We start from the raw sequence: 16,396 nt of genomic DNA on the forward strand, positions 1-16,396 counted from the left end.
AAAACCAAGCCTTTATCCAAGTGCCTGATTCCCCGAGGCATCTTTTTGGGGTCTTAGGGGTATAAATATGAAGAAAACAGAATTGCTCATTTAAGCATAAAAAATGTGTTAAACGGCCTTCCTTTAATGCAAACTGCAAAGTTGCAGAAGTTCACATTTTAAGTTTGTGGATATGTTTATTATAGAAATATTTTTCAGTAGCTTCCATATGATGTGACACAAGGAGTGCTGTCAGAGCTGTCATTTCAGTGCTGTTGCTATGTTATGCATGTTAAAACATAATTACAAATGGCACAGGGATATTGTAGCGGTCACAGTTCTGTAAATACAAATTTCCTCTAGTAAAACTCTTAAGTATTGTTTTTAAATATTAAAGTAAACGGGGGTATTTGGATTTGTGTATGTCACGTGCCCTAGTATGTGTGACTGTAGCCATTGCTGTGATTTTTCTCATTATTCCATTTTTTTCCCATATTTCATTAAACCTTTTGGTGTATAGTATTTGCATAGTGTTACACATCAGGTGCATGTGCTTACAGAAGGTTGTGTGCGTAGTAATGTTCTAACTGTTCAAAAAGGCAGAGCTTTGCCTTCCTGTGATGGCAACGTTGAGTTCTTCTAATGGGTGTTGAGATGTTAATTTTCTTCCTCCCATTCTTTCCTTTTTTTTTGCCTTGTTTTCGGATGCCTTTTAGCAAGCGTGTGTCTAGAGATACAGAATTTTTGAACAAAAAGGTTATATTAATCATTGAATATTATATGTGGGGTGTTTTTTTGTTTTGTAAATAATGCACTTTCGTGAACAAAAAAGTTCTTTTAACGTAACTTTAAATTAGCTGGAAGTCGTGTTCCTGAATACTGAATTCTGATATCTGACAGCACTTGGGAGCTTTTTTTTTTCATTATAAAGGGTTAAATTGGCATGAAAGTTGCTCTTTGGGGGTATCCTCTGCTGTTTTCCCCCCCAAAAAAGAAGTAATTGTCTTCCCTTTCACAGCGAACAACTCTGCGCCTTTTGTTACTGTGGAGAACGGAGCTCGTTAGGACAAGGAGACTTAAAACAATTCAGTCCAACTCCTGGGTATGTTATCCCATGGAAAAACCAGCCTTTAAATAAGAGTGAAGCCAGCGAGAGCACCGATGGAGCTTGTGAGAGAACTCCAAGGCAAAACTCAGTGCCGCGCAAACAGAGAGGACAGAAGAAGTAAGTCCGTTTTACAGTAATTATGTGGGGTTTTTTTGTTTTGCATTAAGTTCAGGAAACATCTTTACAGATACTGTACTGCAATAGGCAAATAACTTGTATTTGTGAAAATGTTCATTGATTTTTGTCTTTTAGAAAAAAAAAAAACAACAACAAAACGCAAGCAGTATAGGACTAGCTGTTTCTTCCGCTTTTTAAAGATTGGTTTCTCCCGTCCAGTGACAATCTTGACTCTGGAAGAACATTAGAAGAAACATAGTTATTGTAAAGCACAGGTCTGCTTGTGAGGTTGAAGTAAAAGTATGCTCAAGAGTAGAAGATAATGGACTTATGACGCTTTGTGTATTTTGTAGACTGGAGTAACAGAAGCCTTTGCCCATCTTAGAATCATAGAATTGTTTTGGTTGGAAAGGACCTTTAAGTCCAACCGTTAACCCAGCACTGCCAAGTCCACCACTAGACCATGTACCTAAGCACCACATCTACTCGTCTTTTAAATACCTCCAGGGATGGTGACTCCACCACTTCCCTGGGCAGCCTGTTCCAATGCTTGATAACCCTTTCCATGAAGAAGTTTTTCCTAATATCCATCTAAACCTCCCCTGGTGCAGCTTGAGGCCATTTCCTCTCATCCTATCACTTGTTACTTGGGGGTAGAGACCAGCCCCCCCCACCTCGCTACACCCTCCTTTCAGGTAGTTGTAGAGAGCAATAAGGTCTCTCGTTGAAGCTCTTTCTGCTCGCCCTCCAGAGCTGGCTCTGGCAGTGGCGACAGTGTTGTTGCAGGCACACAGCGCGTGTTTCTTGCCCTACGGAAGTGGGGCTCGTCGGCAGGTTTCCCAGCAGGGTGGTTTTAGCCATTGCAAGGGCAGCGTCCCGAGTCCTCTCAGGTTGGTTCCAGCTCCCAGCAATTCTGGACAATGGCAGGGATGCACACGGCTCCGCAGGGAAGTTCTGTTCAACGTGTGGTGTGTCTGGCGGTGGTGTATAAGACGTGACTGGTGGGAGAAGCGCGTTTCTAGATCTGTCCGCAGGCGCAGGGGCTCTGGCACCGTGGGTTTGCGCCGCCGCGGGAGGCTCCGCGGCGGGCGGCGGCGCGGGGCTGTGGGCGGCCGCCGGGGCCGGGGCCGGCCGCGGTGGAGGCCGGGGATTGGCTGGGGGCGCGGGGCCGCCGCCCGCCCGCGGGGCCCGGCCGGGGGAGCGGAACAATGCGGGAGGCGGTGGCCGCGCCCGCCCCTGAGGCGGGGCCGCCTGAGGGGCTGCAGCGCCAGCGCCGCTGTCCTTCAAATCTGCCCAAAATACACCCCAAAAATCCTTAATTAACGCGCGTTCAGTCAGCCCTGTGCGCCTTAACATTTCAGATGTGCTGATACGCGGCACTAGGGCCTTGCTTACTGTTGGAGAAGCTGTTCGGTGTGCTTTATACTCACTGGTGTTGTTTCATATGTTCATATAATTATGTCGGTGTTATATAAATACACATTGTGTAATGCTGATAGGGAAAAACTGCTTTTCTTAAAGCTAATACAACTAACCCCCTCCCCTCACAGACAGCTACTCTATTTTATAGGTATATGAAATACTATTTTCAAAAAGGCTAAGTACAAAAGATCAGGATGGGTTGGAAAGTGTTTCTGTTCAGGATGAAAATGCAGGGTAAATTGGGATGTTCTTTAAATGCATTGGTTTGATCTTGTGAGAAAGCTTTCATATTAATAAAAAATGCCTTGTCAATTGGGATTTATTTTTTTATTAACGTTCCTTTAAACTCCTGTGTTTTGAGTAGCAGTTTAACGTCAGAGGTGGCTTCGCTGGACATGGGCGGTGTTCAGGAACCAGCTTTAACCAGAAATAGGTTAATTTAATGCTTTAGTAAGGGGAGTCTTAATGTCGACAGTGCCAGACTTAATGAGCGGGGAGGGCGGCGGGGGTTGATCAGCTTCTGCCATGACGAGGGGTCATAAGATATCATGTAATAAGTGAAAACTTTTAAGCTTTCTTTGGCAGTGCAAGAGGGATGTTGCTCCTTTTTTTACCCCATAAACTGAGGGGTTTTTCCATGTATTTATGAATGCAATTGTTGACGTAAAGCATACATGGTTTTCAAGAAGGCAAAGTTATCGCAGGTTAAAATTCCAGTGTTTACTCATTTCTTGTCTCATTGGTGGTAGGTCATTTTTCGGCATCTTTTTTTTTTTTTTTTTGAGGTTATAAGCAGGAGAGTAGTTGGGAAAGAGAGGTGGTTTTGTGCTGTGTCAACTCCAGAAACTCAGAAGTAACAGCAAACACACACATTTGAGTTATTAATGGGGGAGAATAATGAAGTTCAAAGAACCTTAATAGAAAACACAACATCTCCTTTCTTACTAACTGCTGAAGCATCAGATGAGATCAGGTCTCTCTTATCAGTAAGCCTAATGCACATCCTTAGATGTCCAAGATTTTTTTTTTCCTGCAGGAAGTAATGGAGGAAGAATCATCGCTTCTTTTTTTAGCGTCGTAATCTGAGTTTTATTAATTATTTTCTGTAGAGATTAGAACTTGGGGGACAAATTAATAAAGTTATAAACTAGATCCTCCTATGTCAGCACAATATAGTAGTCTTTATATCACTGCATTTTTCAATTCCCCCACATGCCTTTCCTCCTGTCCTGTCCCTTGTACCACCCCCCCCCACACACACCTTTTTTTTAACACCTTGTTGGCATTGGAAAAAGATACTTATTTCCAAGCAGCTTTTTCACTCCTGGTCTTTTTTGTACCTTCCCCCCATAGCTACTGTATTTTGTCCAGGCACCTGACCTCTGGCTGTGGCAGTGTCCCTTGAGGATACTGTCAATGCTGTGCCCTGGACCAGCTGTTAAGACTGCAGGGCGAGGGCCATATGAAAGCTGCAGCTGGTGCTCGCCACTTACACCACTCTCTTTTCTTCCTTCTGCATCTCTTCTTCCCCAGAGTAACACAGGCTGCTTGCTGTCAACCTAATTCTCCATTCCTAAGGTTGGACAAGTTTTAATATCAAGCAGAAATGGACTTTAAATGTGTGTCTTGAAGAATTGGAAGAGAGCAGGCTGGGGAAAGGGGCATTTTACCAAGCATTTTTTTTGTCTATTGAATAGCAGCTTTAACTGAAAACTTTGTTATTGGGAAAAATGTTAGGCTAAAGTATGAGGAAGAAAGATTTTTGTTCATGTTGATTTATATTTTATCACGTTTGGAAAAATTTATATTCACTTTCCCTGAGTTTTGGATCATTTCAAGTATCTCACTAATTGAACAAAGAATGTGGTCACTTCTAAGTTTGTTTTTATGCTCCCCGATACAGGTCTCGATCAAGTATAGCATCGTGTACAAGTGTAAGCACCCAAACTGCTTCTGATGATCACGTTGTCAAATTCTGGGATGAACTCAGTTTAGTTGGCTTACCAGATGACATTGATGTTCAAGCCTTATTTGAGCCAACAGGTAAGATATGTTGCCATCCTCCTTTTTTTCTTGCCCAGTAGTAGTACAGTAGCTACAGTGACAGCGAGTGGAGTTTTTCAGCTGTTGGTTTTCTGTGCTCTGGTGTTTGTCAAGTGTTTGATGATGCTTTCCTAGCTTTAGCCAATGTTCCATAGTGGTTTTGTATAGTCTCCTCTTCAGGTACTGGACAGAATCGTTATCAGCTTTGTATGGGAAAATATTTGTGATCTACTGCTGAGCTGGTGTTTATGATCTTCGGTAGCACAATTCTGTTTTGGGAAGAAAAGGAAAAAGGAAGGAGACACAGCTTAATATAATTCTTGAAGTCCTAATCCCGTAGCCTTACCTAATCTCCTGCTGCTAATGCAGGGTTATCGAAAATAATGTAAGGAAAGATTTTTTTAAAAGACCAGTACTGATAGAACAATAGAGGCATAATACACTTGCATGTTTCCAGTATCTACAGATTTTCTGTCAGAAAACTGTCTAGTTTGTCATCTGCTCTTTCATTTTAATGGAACTTTTCTTTTTACTCGGTTTTTAATTACTTTTTCAGAAAGCATCTATGTTCAAATGCTTTGATGCCAGTAGTCTACTCACTGTTTTGTCTCAAAAATGGAAATTTATTTATGCAATAATATAAATGTCGTTCTTTCATGAGTGTGGAAACGCATTTCAAAGTCTAATTAAAAAAAATAAAATTTGTTTGTTTTAAATAGTTATACTATAGTGTGTGTGGGTAGGTGGGGAGGTTTATCAACCTAAATTTTTTTAAGTTGTTATTATTTGTAGAGGACTCTTCCCAGACCCTTACAGAGATTTTTGGGGGAGTTTTTTTGTTGCTGAATGATTAAGTTGACCAAGTACCTAATTTCAACAGCTAATGTAGAGCATCATTTTGAATCTAGTATAAAGCTGTCACAGAATTCCTTTGGAAGTATGCATCATTTACATTGTCTTTCCCAGAATTGAATTAGAAACTTCTTTTAAGAGATACCTGTTGAATTCCGAAAATTCTGAATTGTTTTGTTATGTAGATAAACATTTCTAATTATATCTCTATAATGTGTTCGTTACAATACCACAGTTTTCTCAGTCATTTTTATGGTGTTTCTGTTCATGCTGTATTGTGAGCTTTTAAAAGTTTTGTGTAGAATTCTAAAGCATCATATGAGCACGTTCTACATTAACATACAGATCTGTATCCAGTCCTTGGAAATCGTAAGTCAAGAGTACATGTATAGACAAATGTTATCTACAGTAAAATACAAGATGGAGTGTAATTCTGCATGTCTCGCGCACAAACATTGCATATACACCCTACTGTTATGATTATATGATCAGGCATGTGAAAATTAGAAACAGATAATACAGAATGTGCTGAAATGAAGAGGAAGATGTGTTATGTATCAAAAAATTGCAGTATATTTAGTGTCTGATAGTAACAGCAATATATTTAGTGTATGATAATAAGGGCATTAAGTGTTGCAACAAGAAAAACAGGAGGAAGAGAGGCTGTTCATTTTATCTGGCAAGTATTTACTACTAGAACTAAGTTCCATACTTACAGGAAGTGCTTGACAGAGTTGTACAACAAAAGCTCTTTTCCTTTCATAATGCATTAGGTCATTGCTGGGCTCATCACCGCTGTGCGGAGTGGTCATTGGGAGTCTGCCAGACTGAAGAGCAGCTATCGGTGAACGTGGACAAAGCTGTTGTCTCAGGGAGCACAGAAGTGAGTAAAAAGATTTGAATGCTCAATCCAGTAAGAAAATGGGTTGGGGGTTGAAAAAAAGACAGTAGACTAATGCAATACAAGGTATGACCAGAAATATCCACATACAGATCCCTGAGCTCACATTTATAATAAGGTTTCTTTGGACAGGTCTTCATGATAAAATCTGCACTTGCAATTTATTAAAAAGACTTATGGAGTTGCATGGAATATATCATTAATTAGTTCTGAGATAACTAGAATGTAGAAAGTACCTGGCTGATGAAAACACAATACAGACAAAAGAAAAGTTGAGTTTAAATTAGCAAATACTCCGCTAGGTAAAGGAAATACCTATTTTGCCAGTGTATATTCTGAAGTCATATGTCTCAAATATAGTAAAAAAATTCTCAATTACTTTCATACCAGTTTCAAAAAGCAGATTGGTATAGGAAAACTAGTGTTTACCACAAAGTCTATGTTGTTACTTTAAATATTGATAGAAATAAATATAAATATTTAGTCTTCTAATTTGAATTGGCATTGTATTTGGAAAAGTAGGTACCTTTGAAAAGGACTGATTCCTCCTGGTGTCATATTCTGATACTAATTTGAAATGATGAAGAGACCTATTTCAAATTGTTTTTAACTTGTGTAGCTATATTTTTTGGTCATATTTAATCATGTCTAGTAGATTATTTTAACAATTTTAGTTTTTTGTATATTAATAAGCCATGCTATCAACAAATCTGTGTCATTTTTGCTGTTTTTTCCATGATCATGCTTAGGCTTATTTTTACTTGAAGTCATGAGTTATATTAAAATTTAAAATATGACGTGGAAGATACCAGTAAATGCTCTCCATTGTGTGGACTAAAAAGCTGCTTTAAATCAGTCTTTCGGTACAAGCCGTATAATGCAGCTTTCCTTGTGCCTTCTACTTTTGCATATGCTCATGTTGAATAAATGCTTTGCTTTGCATAATTTAATTGATTTCTGTGTATCTGCTTTCAAAATAAAAGACTGTTCAGAATGAATGAACCTGACAGTATTAAGTTTTAAACGAGCCTGAAGATGTTAAAGCATTTGTATGTGTGTGTGCATATATAAAAAGAAATTGTAAAAAAAATTGAAAGAACATTCAAAATTGGTTACTTTTTTTTTTTAAATCTCGCTGCTGAAAGTTTTCATCTTCTTCTTGTTGTCTGATGATGGTGGCTTGTAGTCATCTTGTGATTAGCTCGTTCCCATCTGTAGTCATTTTCATTATAATATTCTGGTTTCTACCAGAAATCCTTGCTGCAGTGTTCAAGCTCGTATTTTGCTCTATTGAATTTCATCCTGTTTCCATTATTTCGGTTCCATTTCTTTCGCTGTGGTACCTTACTCCTCCCCTGTGCCTCAGGGTGATGGTGCCTCACCTTCATGTTGTTAGTACATTTTAAGTTTCGTGTAGTTGTTTAGAATGCAAATACTTAAATAAGAATTCTTGAAGAATCCCACATCTCTCTGGTGTGATAGTTTCCATTTCAAGCCTGTCTTTCCGTGTGCTGCTCTGTAGCTTCTCTACTAATCTTTTGAAATTCTGCAAATAATTTTTAGATACCCCTGTTGCACGTGTTTCAGTGCAACGCAGAGAGATGAGAGAAATTTGAATCGAGTGCCATTCTGCATATTTTCTATTCAATTGTTGCTGAAACCGTTGAGAAAACTTTCTTTGCTGTAATACAGCAGTCAGCCAGCAAAGAACGACATTAGTTTGGTTATTCTTTTTTATCCTTCTTGTGATATCCCTAGGGAGAGCCGAGTAAGAGCGCAGCTGCGATTGTCTGATTCTAGAGGAGCAGCTAGACAAAAGGGGACATCTTTATCCCATGGGCATACCGGGGAAGTTTTTGCACTTTTTTTTTTTTTTTTTTTTTCCCCCCAAAAAATAAGGAGCAAACACTTCTGTAGTTCTCTGTTCCTGACCGTGGAGCAGCAATGTGGGGCTTGCTCAGAGTTTGTGTATAACTGGTTGGGAACCCAAGTAACCCTGTGTTTGTTTGTGTCCAGGCTGTAGTGCTTTGTAATAATTTTTCACTGCTTTTTAACTTGCCACTAAGGTAAAGAAGGCACAAATAAGTGTAAGGTGCTGGTTATCCTTCGCAATAGTGGAAAATTTATCTTAAGGGAAGACATTTTCTTTGTGCAAGGTATTTTGAAAAGTTTTGAATGAAAGGTATAGCAATTAACTGAGTGTATGTTTTTGCTTTTAAAGCTGCTTGTGCTTTGCTTTTGCTAAAATTTTGGGCTGCTTTCTAATGTGGTGTTACTGCATTTTAAAAGTAAAGTTTCTGTTTAAATGTTCTGAACACTGTTGGCAATGCAGATGCAAGTATGTGCTCAGGGCATACAGAAAAATAGTTTAAATAAAAACAAGCTGTATGCTATTTCCTCTACTTGCCACTAAATTTGCTTTGTTTTTTTTTGTTGTTATTTGCTTGGTTGGGGATTTCTGTCTTCTTCGAAGTCTCTCTGGCATGGCATGGGTTTATGATGTGGTCTGCAGCATTGACATCTTTCCTTAGCTGGGAAAGTACATTTTCTTTTCCTTGTTCATGTACAGATTAATTTTTGACATGTAACAAAACTTTTTCTTGATAGTGTAGTCCATTGATTTGGGTCTTTTAATTTCTGGAGATCGTTTTGGGACTGTTCTTACCTTGAAGGTCTCTCTAATTTGTAAGTTACATTCATGTTTCTCATTAGTTAGGCTGCCTATTGTTTGCAAATCTGTTTTAACTGGATATGACAGTGTTTCTTATTACTCTGTTTACCAGTTGAGATGTCCATTTGGCTTCACTGAACTTGTGATTGCATTAATAAAGCTTCTGTGGATGTATTTCATTGACCTATTTCAAAGTATGTGTGTTAATTCATTTTGGTTTTCTTCTTGGTCCCTATTTGCTGAAGATTTAACATAGAACATTGTAGAGATCTCAGTATCTGTGCACGTTTCACAGAATACCCTGCTTAGCACGTCTCTCTTCTTCAGTTCTTTCTTTTGAGTCACTCATTTTGAAGGCCTGGCAATTTCTTTAATGAGACATCTGACCAATTTGTTACATGTATTTGTGTCTAGACATAGGTGGGTGCTCTGACTTTCTTTCAAAGTCTTGGTTTTGCCTCTCTTGAATATTAATGAGTGCATAATGTTGTTTTATAACAACTGACAAATAAAAGCTGGAATATACAGTTAAGTTTATGGTAGTAGATGTGCTCTAGCCGTTATGGGTGGTGCAGGTGACTCATTTCATCTCCTTGCTCGTCTTGCTTACCTCGCTTAGCTCAGCAAGTGGGAGTCATGGATTTTCTCAGAACCACTTTCTAAGTTTAAAAAGTCATAAGGAAGAACTGGTGATCCAGGTGACAAGCATAGTGTCAGAGCTTTTCTCAAGATGATTCTTAAGAATTAACATACATATCTCGAGCTTGTACAGTATGTAGGTTAAAGAGCCTGAACACCCAGACGTGCCGGTTCCTTCCCCCACTATTTTAATGGGTTTTCATAGGATTTTGGAGTAATTTTGTTTCAAGTTTTGAAAGAAAAGAACTCTTCGGAATACAGACAGGGGAGAGAAAACTTCCAGTGATTTGCTTGATCCAAAATGTGAGAGAAAACTTCCAGTGATTTGCTTGATCCAAAACTTAACTAAATTTTATAATTCATAAGTGCTCTCTACTCAGTACATAAAAATTACCATAGTAAAGAAGCTGTCATATTGTCAGGTTTATGAAGACAGACTTTTATTGGTAAGGTGTTTCTACAGGTATTTGTGGTAAGATGCAAAGATGGTATGAAATAGAGACTGAGTAAAATAAACTAAGTAAAGGAAAATGATTGAACGGAAATCAGAGTTTTTGCTGAAAAAAGTAGACATGGACAAGCAGAGTTTTCTGCTTTTTCTTGTATTTCTGGCTTCAGCCTTATGCTTTCTTAACTATGCTGCTTTTGGTACTTGGAAGGATGAACTTACTGGCATTACCATTTAAAATGGAGGCCTTTAGGGCTTGCATCTGCTCAGCTTTTAACAAGAGTGGTTTCTGAAATATTTTCAGGTATTTTTAAATACTGCTTTATAATTTCCTTGTTTATTTTACATATATTGAGTAGGTGGCTGTTTCTTTACAGTCAGCTGAGGAAATAATGAAGTTTACTACTTGTCTGCCTTACATTGTCTAGCCATAGCTCTTCTGTATGCTACAAAGTCCCAAATAAGATGCGCTGCTTTTTCTCCCCAGTATGTGAGCAGCTCAGTTCAAGAAGTGAATTTAAGGAAGACTCAGTAGGTAATGTGTTTGAATCACTCTGAACAAACTGCACAAGAAAGGAATGCGATGGTAACTTTCCCAGCCAGCTTTCTCTTCTGATAAGATTTAGAAAGCAGTTTACAAGTCTGGAAGAACTTATCAAGGACACCAAAGTCAAAGAAAACAGTATTGGTGGAAACCAAGAAGGAGGTTCCTATCTACTTAAAGACTGAATAGGGAAAACACGATAGTAATGAAGTGTCTAAAGTAGTCGTTCCAAACACTGTATTACTCTGTTCCCATTGTATAAAATGTGGATTTCTGTTTGCTTTCAAATTCTGTATGGCTCTTTGTGTATTTATCTACTTCACACCTTTCATTTTTCCAGTAATTGTGAAGTGTTTCATCAGGACCAAGTCTCTTGCAGCCGGACAGCTGAAAAATTGCTGTCTTCTTCTCCCACCCATCCTTTTTTTTTTCGTTAATCAGGGCAATATCTTCTCTCTGTACAAGGCAGCTGTTTTCAGCTCTTGCTGAGTTTCTGCAGGCTGTGTTTGGCATGTTATCATTGCTGAGAACTATAGGAGTTGTTGCTTCACATAGAGGCAAGCTAATCAATAGTATCTTGCCTTATTCCAGACTCAAAACAATCTGCTGTTTTGACACTCCTCTCTCCTGTAAGCCCTTTTCACACGGTAACTCTCCCTTGAAATTTTTTTTTAAGGCGACTCCCCTTGAATTCTGTCACCAGAGGCAGGAAATTGCGCTGTTTGTAGATGCTTTCAAGTCGGAGCAATGTTACAAGGCTTACATATTAAATATCTCACTCAAACTGTCTTAAAGCCCTTTCCATCTACTGTTTTTAATTCTTTGCTCAAGACTCGATTCTAGCATGATGCTTACCAAGCTAGACCATAAAGAAATAAATTGAGGGGAAAGTTGGGAAACATTTGAAATGTTTATACTTTTTTTTTTAATTGTGTATCCGTATTTTGAATGTGTTTTCACCCCTTAGCCTCAGTGCACTTCCCATCTTGTTGAGACTTGTCCATGTTTATAGTGATACGTGTGTATGTTTACTTGTGCTTCTTTAAGTTGAAAACCGATTTGGCTAAATGGGTGCTTCCTTGTGTTGTTCCTTGTATGTAAAGATAAGCATCAACATCTTAATATACTCTTAACTTCATACACTGTGGAGGATTGTGCCCATTTAGCCATAGCAGTTTTTTCAGCTAGTTTTACTTTTATGTCAACATAAAAACTGTGTGAAAAATGGGTTAGATCACAGAATCTTGAAGATAGGGACGATGTTGACTTCATATATGTCTCAACCTAGCAAAACAGAACACATAGTGATGTCTTTTTTTCGAGATAGAGTGCAGGATTTGTGGTTCCTTGGTGCTCTAAAAGCTCCCTTCTTCCTTTTTCGTTATTGGAAGAGCTAGTAATTCTTAAAGCCATGGAAAAATGCATAAAGAACATCATCTGTCATAATTTATACCATTTCTGGGCAGAGTCCTCTGTATTTGCCCATTTTTCAAGGAGAAGCTTTGTAACACGATACTAAATGAGCAGCTCTGGTATTCAGAAGTTCCTCTTCCAACTCTTGAGTTTTTTATGGTACTATTGCACGCACAAGGCACTTGGCTTCTCTTAATCTCCCTTCACTGCAGCTTGGGAGTGACTACCTGGCTGCTCGATTGGAGTGACTTCTGATTTTATCTTACCGAGGTTTTTTTTTTCCTGTAGTTGCTTTTGTCTTGCAACTGAGGAAGGAACTGCTGCAGGAAGTATTCTTCCAAAATAACTTCTCTACTTTTTTTTATGGGTTGCTCTCTTTTAGAGAACTCTAGCACAGAAAATCCAAGAGAAAGACTAGAGGAATAGTGACAGGTGTCTCATCAACAAGACACTTCCATATGCTTTTGGTCAGTTTAGTAGTTTCATTCAGTTCCTAGCATGTTTTAGGAATACTCTAACAATTCAGCAGTGGGGCCGTGAGGTATTTCACTTTTCCATGAGTTTCTTTCTTGTTATATTGGTGTTCCTGTAGAGATTTGTAGCCATTTCCCTGCTAATGGTGATGATGCTAAGCTTTGTACTTCAAGGAAAGACATAGTGACTAAGGGTACAGCTTTGGTAACGTTTTAACACTGTAAATTATCTTCCATGAATTACTGTGTTCCAGAACAGTTCAGATTTTGGTCACCTAAAGCCAGAACGTGAATCAGACTGTTCTTACAGCTTGTTAATGACATCAGAAACGCTATGTGAGATATTTTATAACTGTATTTTCCACGTTCTGCAAAAACACCATGGAATCTTAAAATTATCATAGTTGGTTTTGGTTTACTATGTGTAATTCTTCTGGAACACCTTTGTACACCATAAATGATGTCAGTACAGCTTTGGTAAATCTGTTCAGGTTCAAGAGCTGCCGTGGGACCTGTATGTGTGTTCAGTTTTTTGCAGGTCCAGCAGTTTGAGAACAGATATTTGCCTGCTTAGTAAGATTTACAACTTAATTCTCATTAATATTGTCACATGAACAGTGATTAAAGTATTCTTCCATTTGAACCAAAATAAGCTTTACCATGATGTACTGATGTTCATTGGAAGTCATTGTCCTGTAGCAGCTGCTTTGAAAAGCATACATCAAAATAGAGGAACCAGGCATAGGGAAGAAGTGAGAGCAAGCAGGTAAGAGGAAGGAAGAAGGTTGACATTTGGAGTTACCAGGATTATTGAAAAATTCACTCTTTCCTATTTTCTTCCCACCTATAATCTGACTCGAGAAGCCAAAGCAAATAAGCGTAATTTAATATACTTTATGGAAAAAAAAGAACCCTAGCTTTTTGCCTAGCAGTTGTTTTTAACCCTCTAGTCACTTTTGCCAGGTTTTCAGGATTTTTTGTTTCAAAGTCTCCGGTGGGATTTTGCATTCTGTTTTTTCTTCTGCAGTGATACATATAAAAGAAAAAAACTAAAGTACAGTTCTCACAGATAAAGAATTTTGTTCCCTATCAAAACACAACAGCTTTAAAACGATGGAGTTTAGGACTCAGTTTTCAAAACACAGTTTTCAGTTTCCCCAGTTTTTCAGTTTCTCATAGACCACATTTCCTAGTACAAAATAAAATACATTTTTCTATATCCCTGCTGATATTTAAGAAAATGATGTAATAGTTAAAACTGAGTAAATGTGAATTGAGAACTCTATGCTTCTCTGCTTCTAGTATGTTTTTGTAATTATTTTGGCATGTAACATATGGATACCTTGGGATCTCATTAGACTCCGCACTTGGATGTGGATCTTCGGTGACGTATTTAAAAGTTTGAAAGGATTGCTGTGAAATAGAGTGGTTGGTCTAAATAATATGATCGTAAAGTGAGAGGCAGTAGCATGTAGAAGAAATGTGGCTAGTGTAAAGTCTAAACACTTTTGATGAAAGGAGGAGTCTGAAATATATTTTAATTTTGAATATTCCTTTCTTGAGAAAGAAAACTTCATTTATTTTCCTAGTGTTTCTGATGTAATAGTTGCTCGCTCATGAGTACTTTGATACTCAAGTAAATCTCTATATGTTACTGAAGGAGAGAGAGTTTGTGTTGATTGTGATAATCTAATTGAGGTTTGTTGAGTGAATAGATGATCTGTTTTTTTGTTTCCCCACCAGCTGTTAGATAGATTAATATTTCAGATTTGTACTATCTGCTGTGAGATACACTGTTATCATTACGTAACTTTTCAAGTCAGCCATCCAGTGAAAAAAATAAGGGGATAAAAAGATACAGTATTAAACCATGTAATTAAAAAACTGTATCCAAATATTCTGATAATTATAAGGCTCTGTGACTTTGTGCCTGTCCAAAATTTAATTTTAAAGAAATACGTAATTTTTCACATATTTTCCCATTGTTTAACGTATTTATTGTTAGCATTCCAGTAAAGCTAGTACTATGCTTCAGCGTATTAAGGTCTTTGGGATTTTTATGAGGGGAAAAGTCTATTATAAATGTGAAGAAATATTTATTTCAAGGCTATATGACACATCCCCTATTTAGCACTATTTTTTTTAATTAGCATTTCAAGAAACAGAAAATGTTCCGTTCTTGAGAGGCATCAAACACACCGTCCTGTTTATGTGCTAATATACAGTAGAGTATTAGTGTACCCAATGTTGGCAAAGCGTTTTGATTCAGAGCTTTTTCTGGATACTTGTTTTGTGAGTTTGATTCTTAACAACTGCAAATACTTCAATGTGACTTTTCAGTCTTTATAGTAGTTCCTTGCTTCATAACCTGTTATCATCATGATTCTGACCTGTTGATTAGAAAAAGGAGCACATGATAATATGAGACCAATTTAGCTATAGTTAATTTTTATATTGTCTTCAATGTGTTGATTCTACCTGCAAGAGGAAAGCAGGCATTAATTTCTGAACCACAGTTTGGAGGAGCATTTATCTTCTCAGATGAAGCAGAAGAAAAGATGTACTTTCGTAATACATTTTTTTCTGAGATTTTTATTTTGATTTGCTTTGTCCTGAGCCTTCTGTGAAATAACAGCTGTGTTTGTATCCCTACCTTTTTGTTTCCAAGTACAGGAAAAAAAATATTGTGAATTTGTCTGCTTAGCAAGTGGTGTTGTCAGTGCACATTGTAACTCACTGATCAGAGTGAAACTGTGTCTTGTTCCTTCTTTGGTCCATAAGAAGTAAGTGCTAGAGCTTAACCCTTGCCAGCTGTTGCAAAAAAGGACTAGTGCCTGTATTCTAATATATACATTTTATGTTTAAGTAATAAACTTTATTCAGGGTAAGAGAGGACTTTTCATATTTTCCCAGTGCTTATTTCGCTGACTTCATTGCCTGGTTCCCCCAGCAATTTTGCAGACAGAAGCACAATGTCATTTCTGGCAGGTGAATCTGCGTAAATGATCTTTCCCATAACAACTGCATTTCTGGAACATAGCAGCAAGTGAGGAGGGAAAAGACTTGGGTTACTTGGGCAGCACAAGACACCTTTCCTTAAGACGGTTCGTATGGCTTCATCTAAAGGAAAGTGATGATTTTTCAGCCTCACCTGTTCCTTTTTCTCTCCCAGCTGCTGGTTTCCTGCTGTGGTGCCAGGAGGCTGTTCTGTGGGAGCTCACCCTGTGAGCGCTCTCTTGGCACTGAACTCGGAAAGCAGAGTCAGCCTTAGAGTTTTCAGTCTGTGGGTTTTTTCAAGATGAGTGCTTTGAAAAATGCACCTTTCTTGAACTCTAGATGTCGAATAGGAGGGTGCTCGAATCAGGGGAGGGAGATTGTTGCTACAAAGGCATTTCTGAGAGGGTTTTGATGCTGAACAGACGATAGGCATTGCAGATGCTAAGGGCAGTCTGTGAGGTGTTGGAAGCAGACAAAATGGACTAGGGGCACAGAGAGAGACTGAGAGAGAAGCAGCAATAGCCCAGAAATGAAAGCCGAAAAGCCTAGCTGAGAGACATGAAAGGGCCTGTGTTCCTGAAGGGATTTCCAGTGCAGGTTTCCTTTATTCAGTAACATTCACTGAAATAATTTACTGAAAGCTCTGAAGTGAAATTGTTTAGTGTGTGTTCCAAACTGGTGAAGTGTGTTTCACAAAGACCTTTTCTTCCTTTTTGCATGACTTGAGTAGAAAACGCTTTTTTCATAATACGCCTAAAGAAATTCTGTGTATTTTTTTCTCTTTCCCCT

The 16,396-nt window shown here is 38.3% G+C and overlaps 1 protein-coding gene across 12 annotated transcripts in view; it reads left to right on the forward strand.

The window, feature by feature from the left end:
* KMT2C (lysine methyltransferase 2C) overlaps positions 1-16,396 on the forward strand; it is a 208,580-nt gene that overhangs the window by 78,810 nt on the left and 113,374 nt on the right. For all 12 annotated transcript variants that reach the window (XM_068404544.1, XM_068404545.1, XM_068404540.1 and 9 more), the window contains 3 exons: positions 998-1,204; positions 4,530-4,669; positions 6,295-6,404. In XM_068404544.1, coding sequence (XP_068260645.1) covers positions 998-1,204; positions 4,530-4,669; positions 6,295-6,404 — 457 coding nt within the window. The remainder of the gene's footprint in view (positions 1-997; positions 1,205-4,529; positions 4,670-6,294; positions 6,405-16,396) is intronic.

Source organism: Nyctibius grandis, chromosome 7 (assembly GCF_013368605.1).
Source record: "Nyctibius grandis isolate bNycGra1 chromosome 7, bNycGra1.pri, whole genome shotgun sequence".
Taxonomy (NCBI): Eukaryota; Metazoa; Chordata; class Aves; order Nyctibiiformes; family Nyctibiidae; genus Nyctibius; species Nyctibius grandis.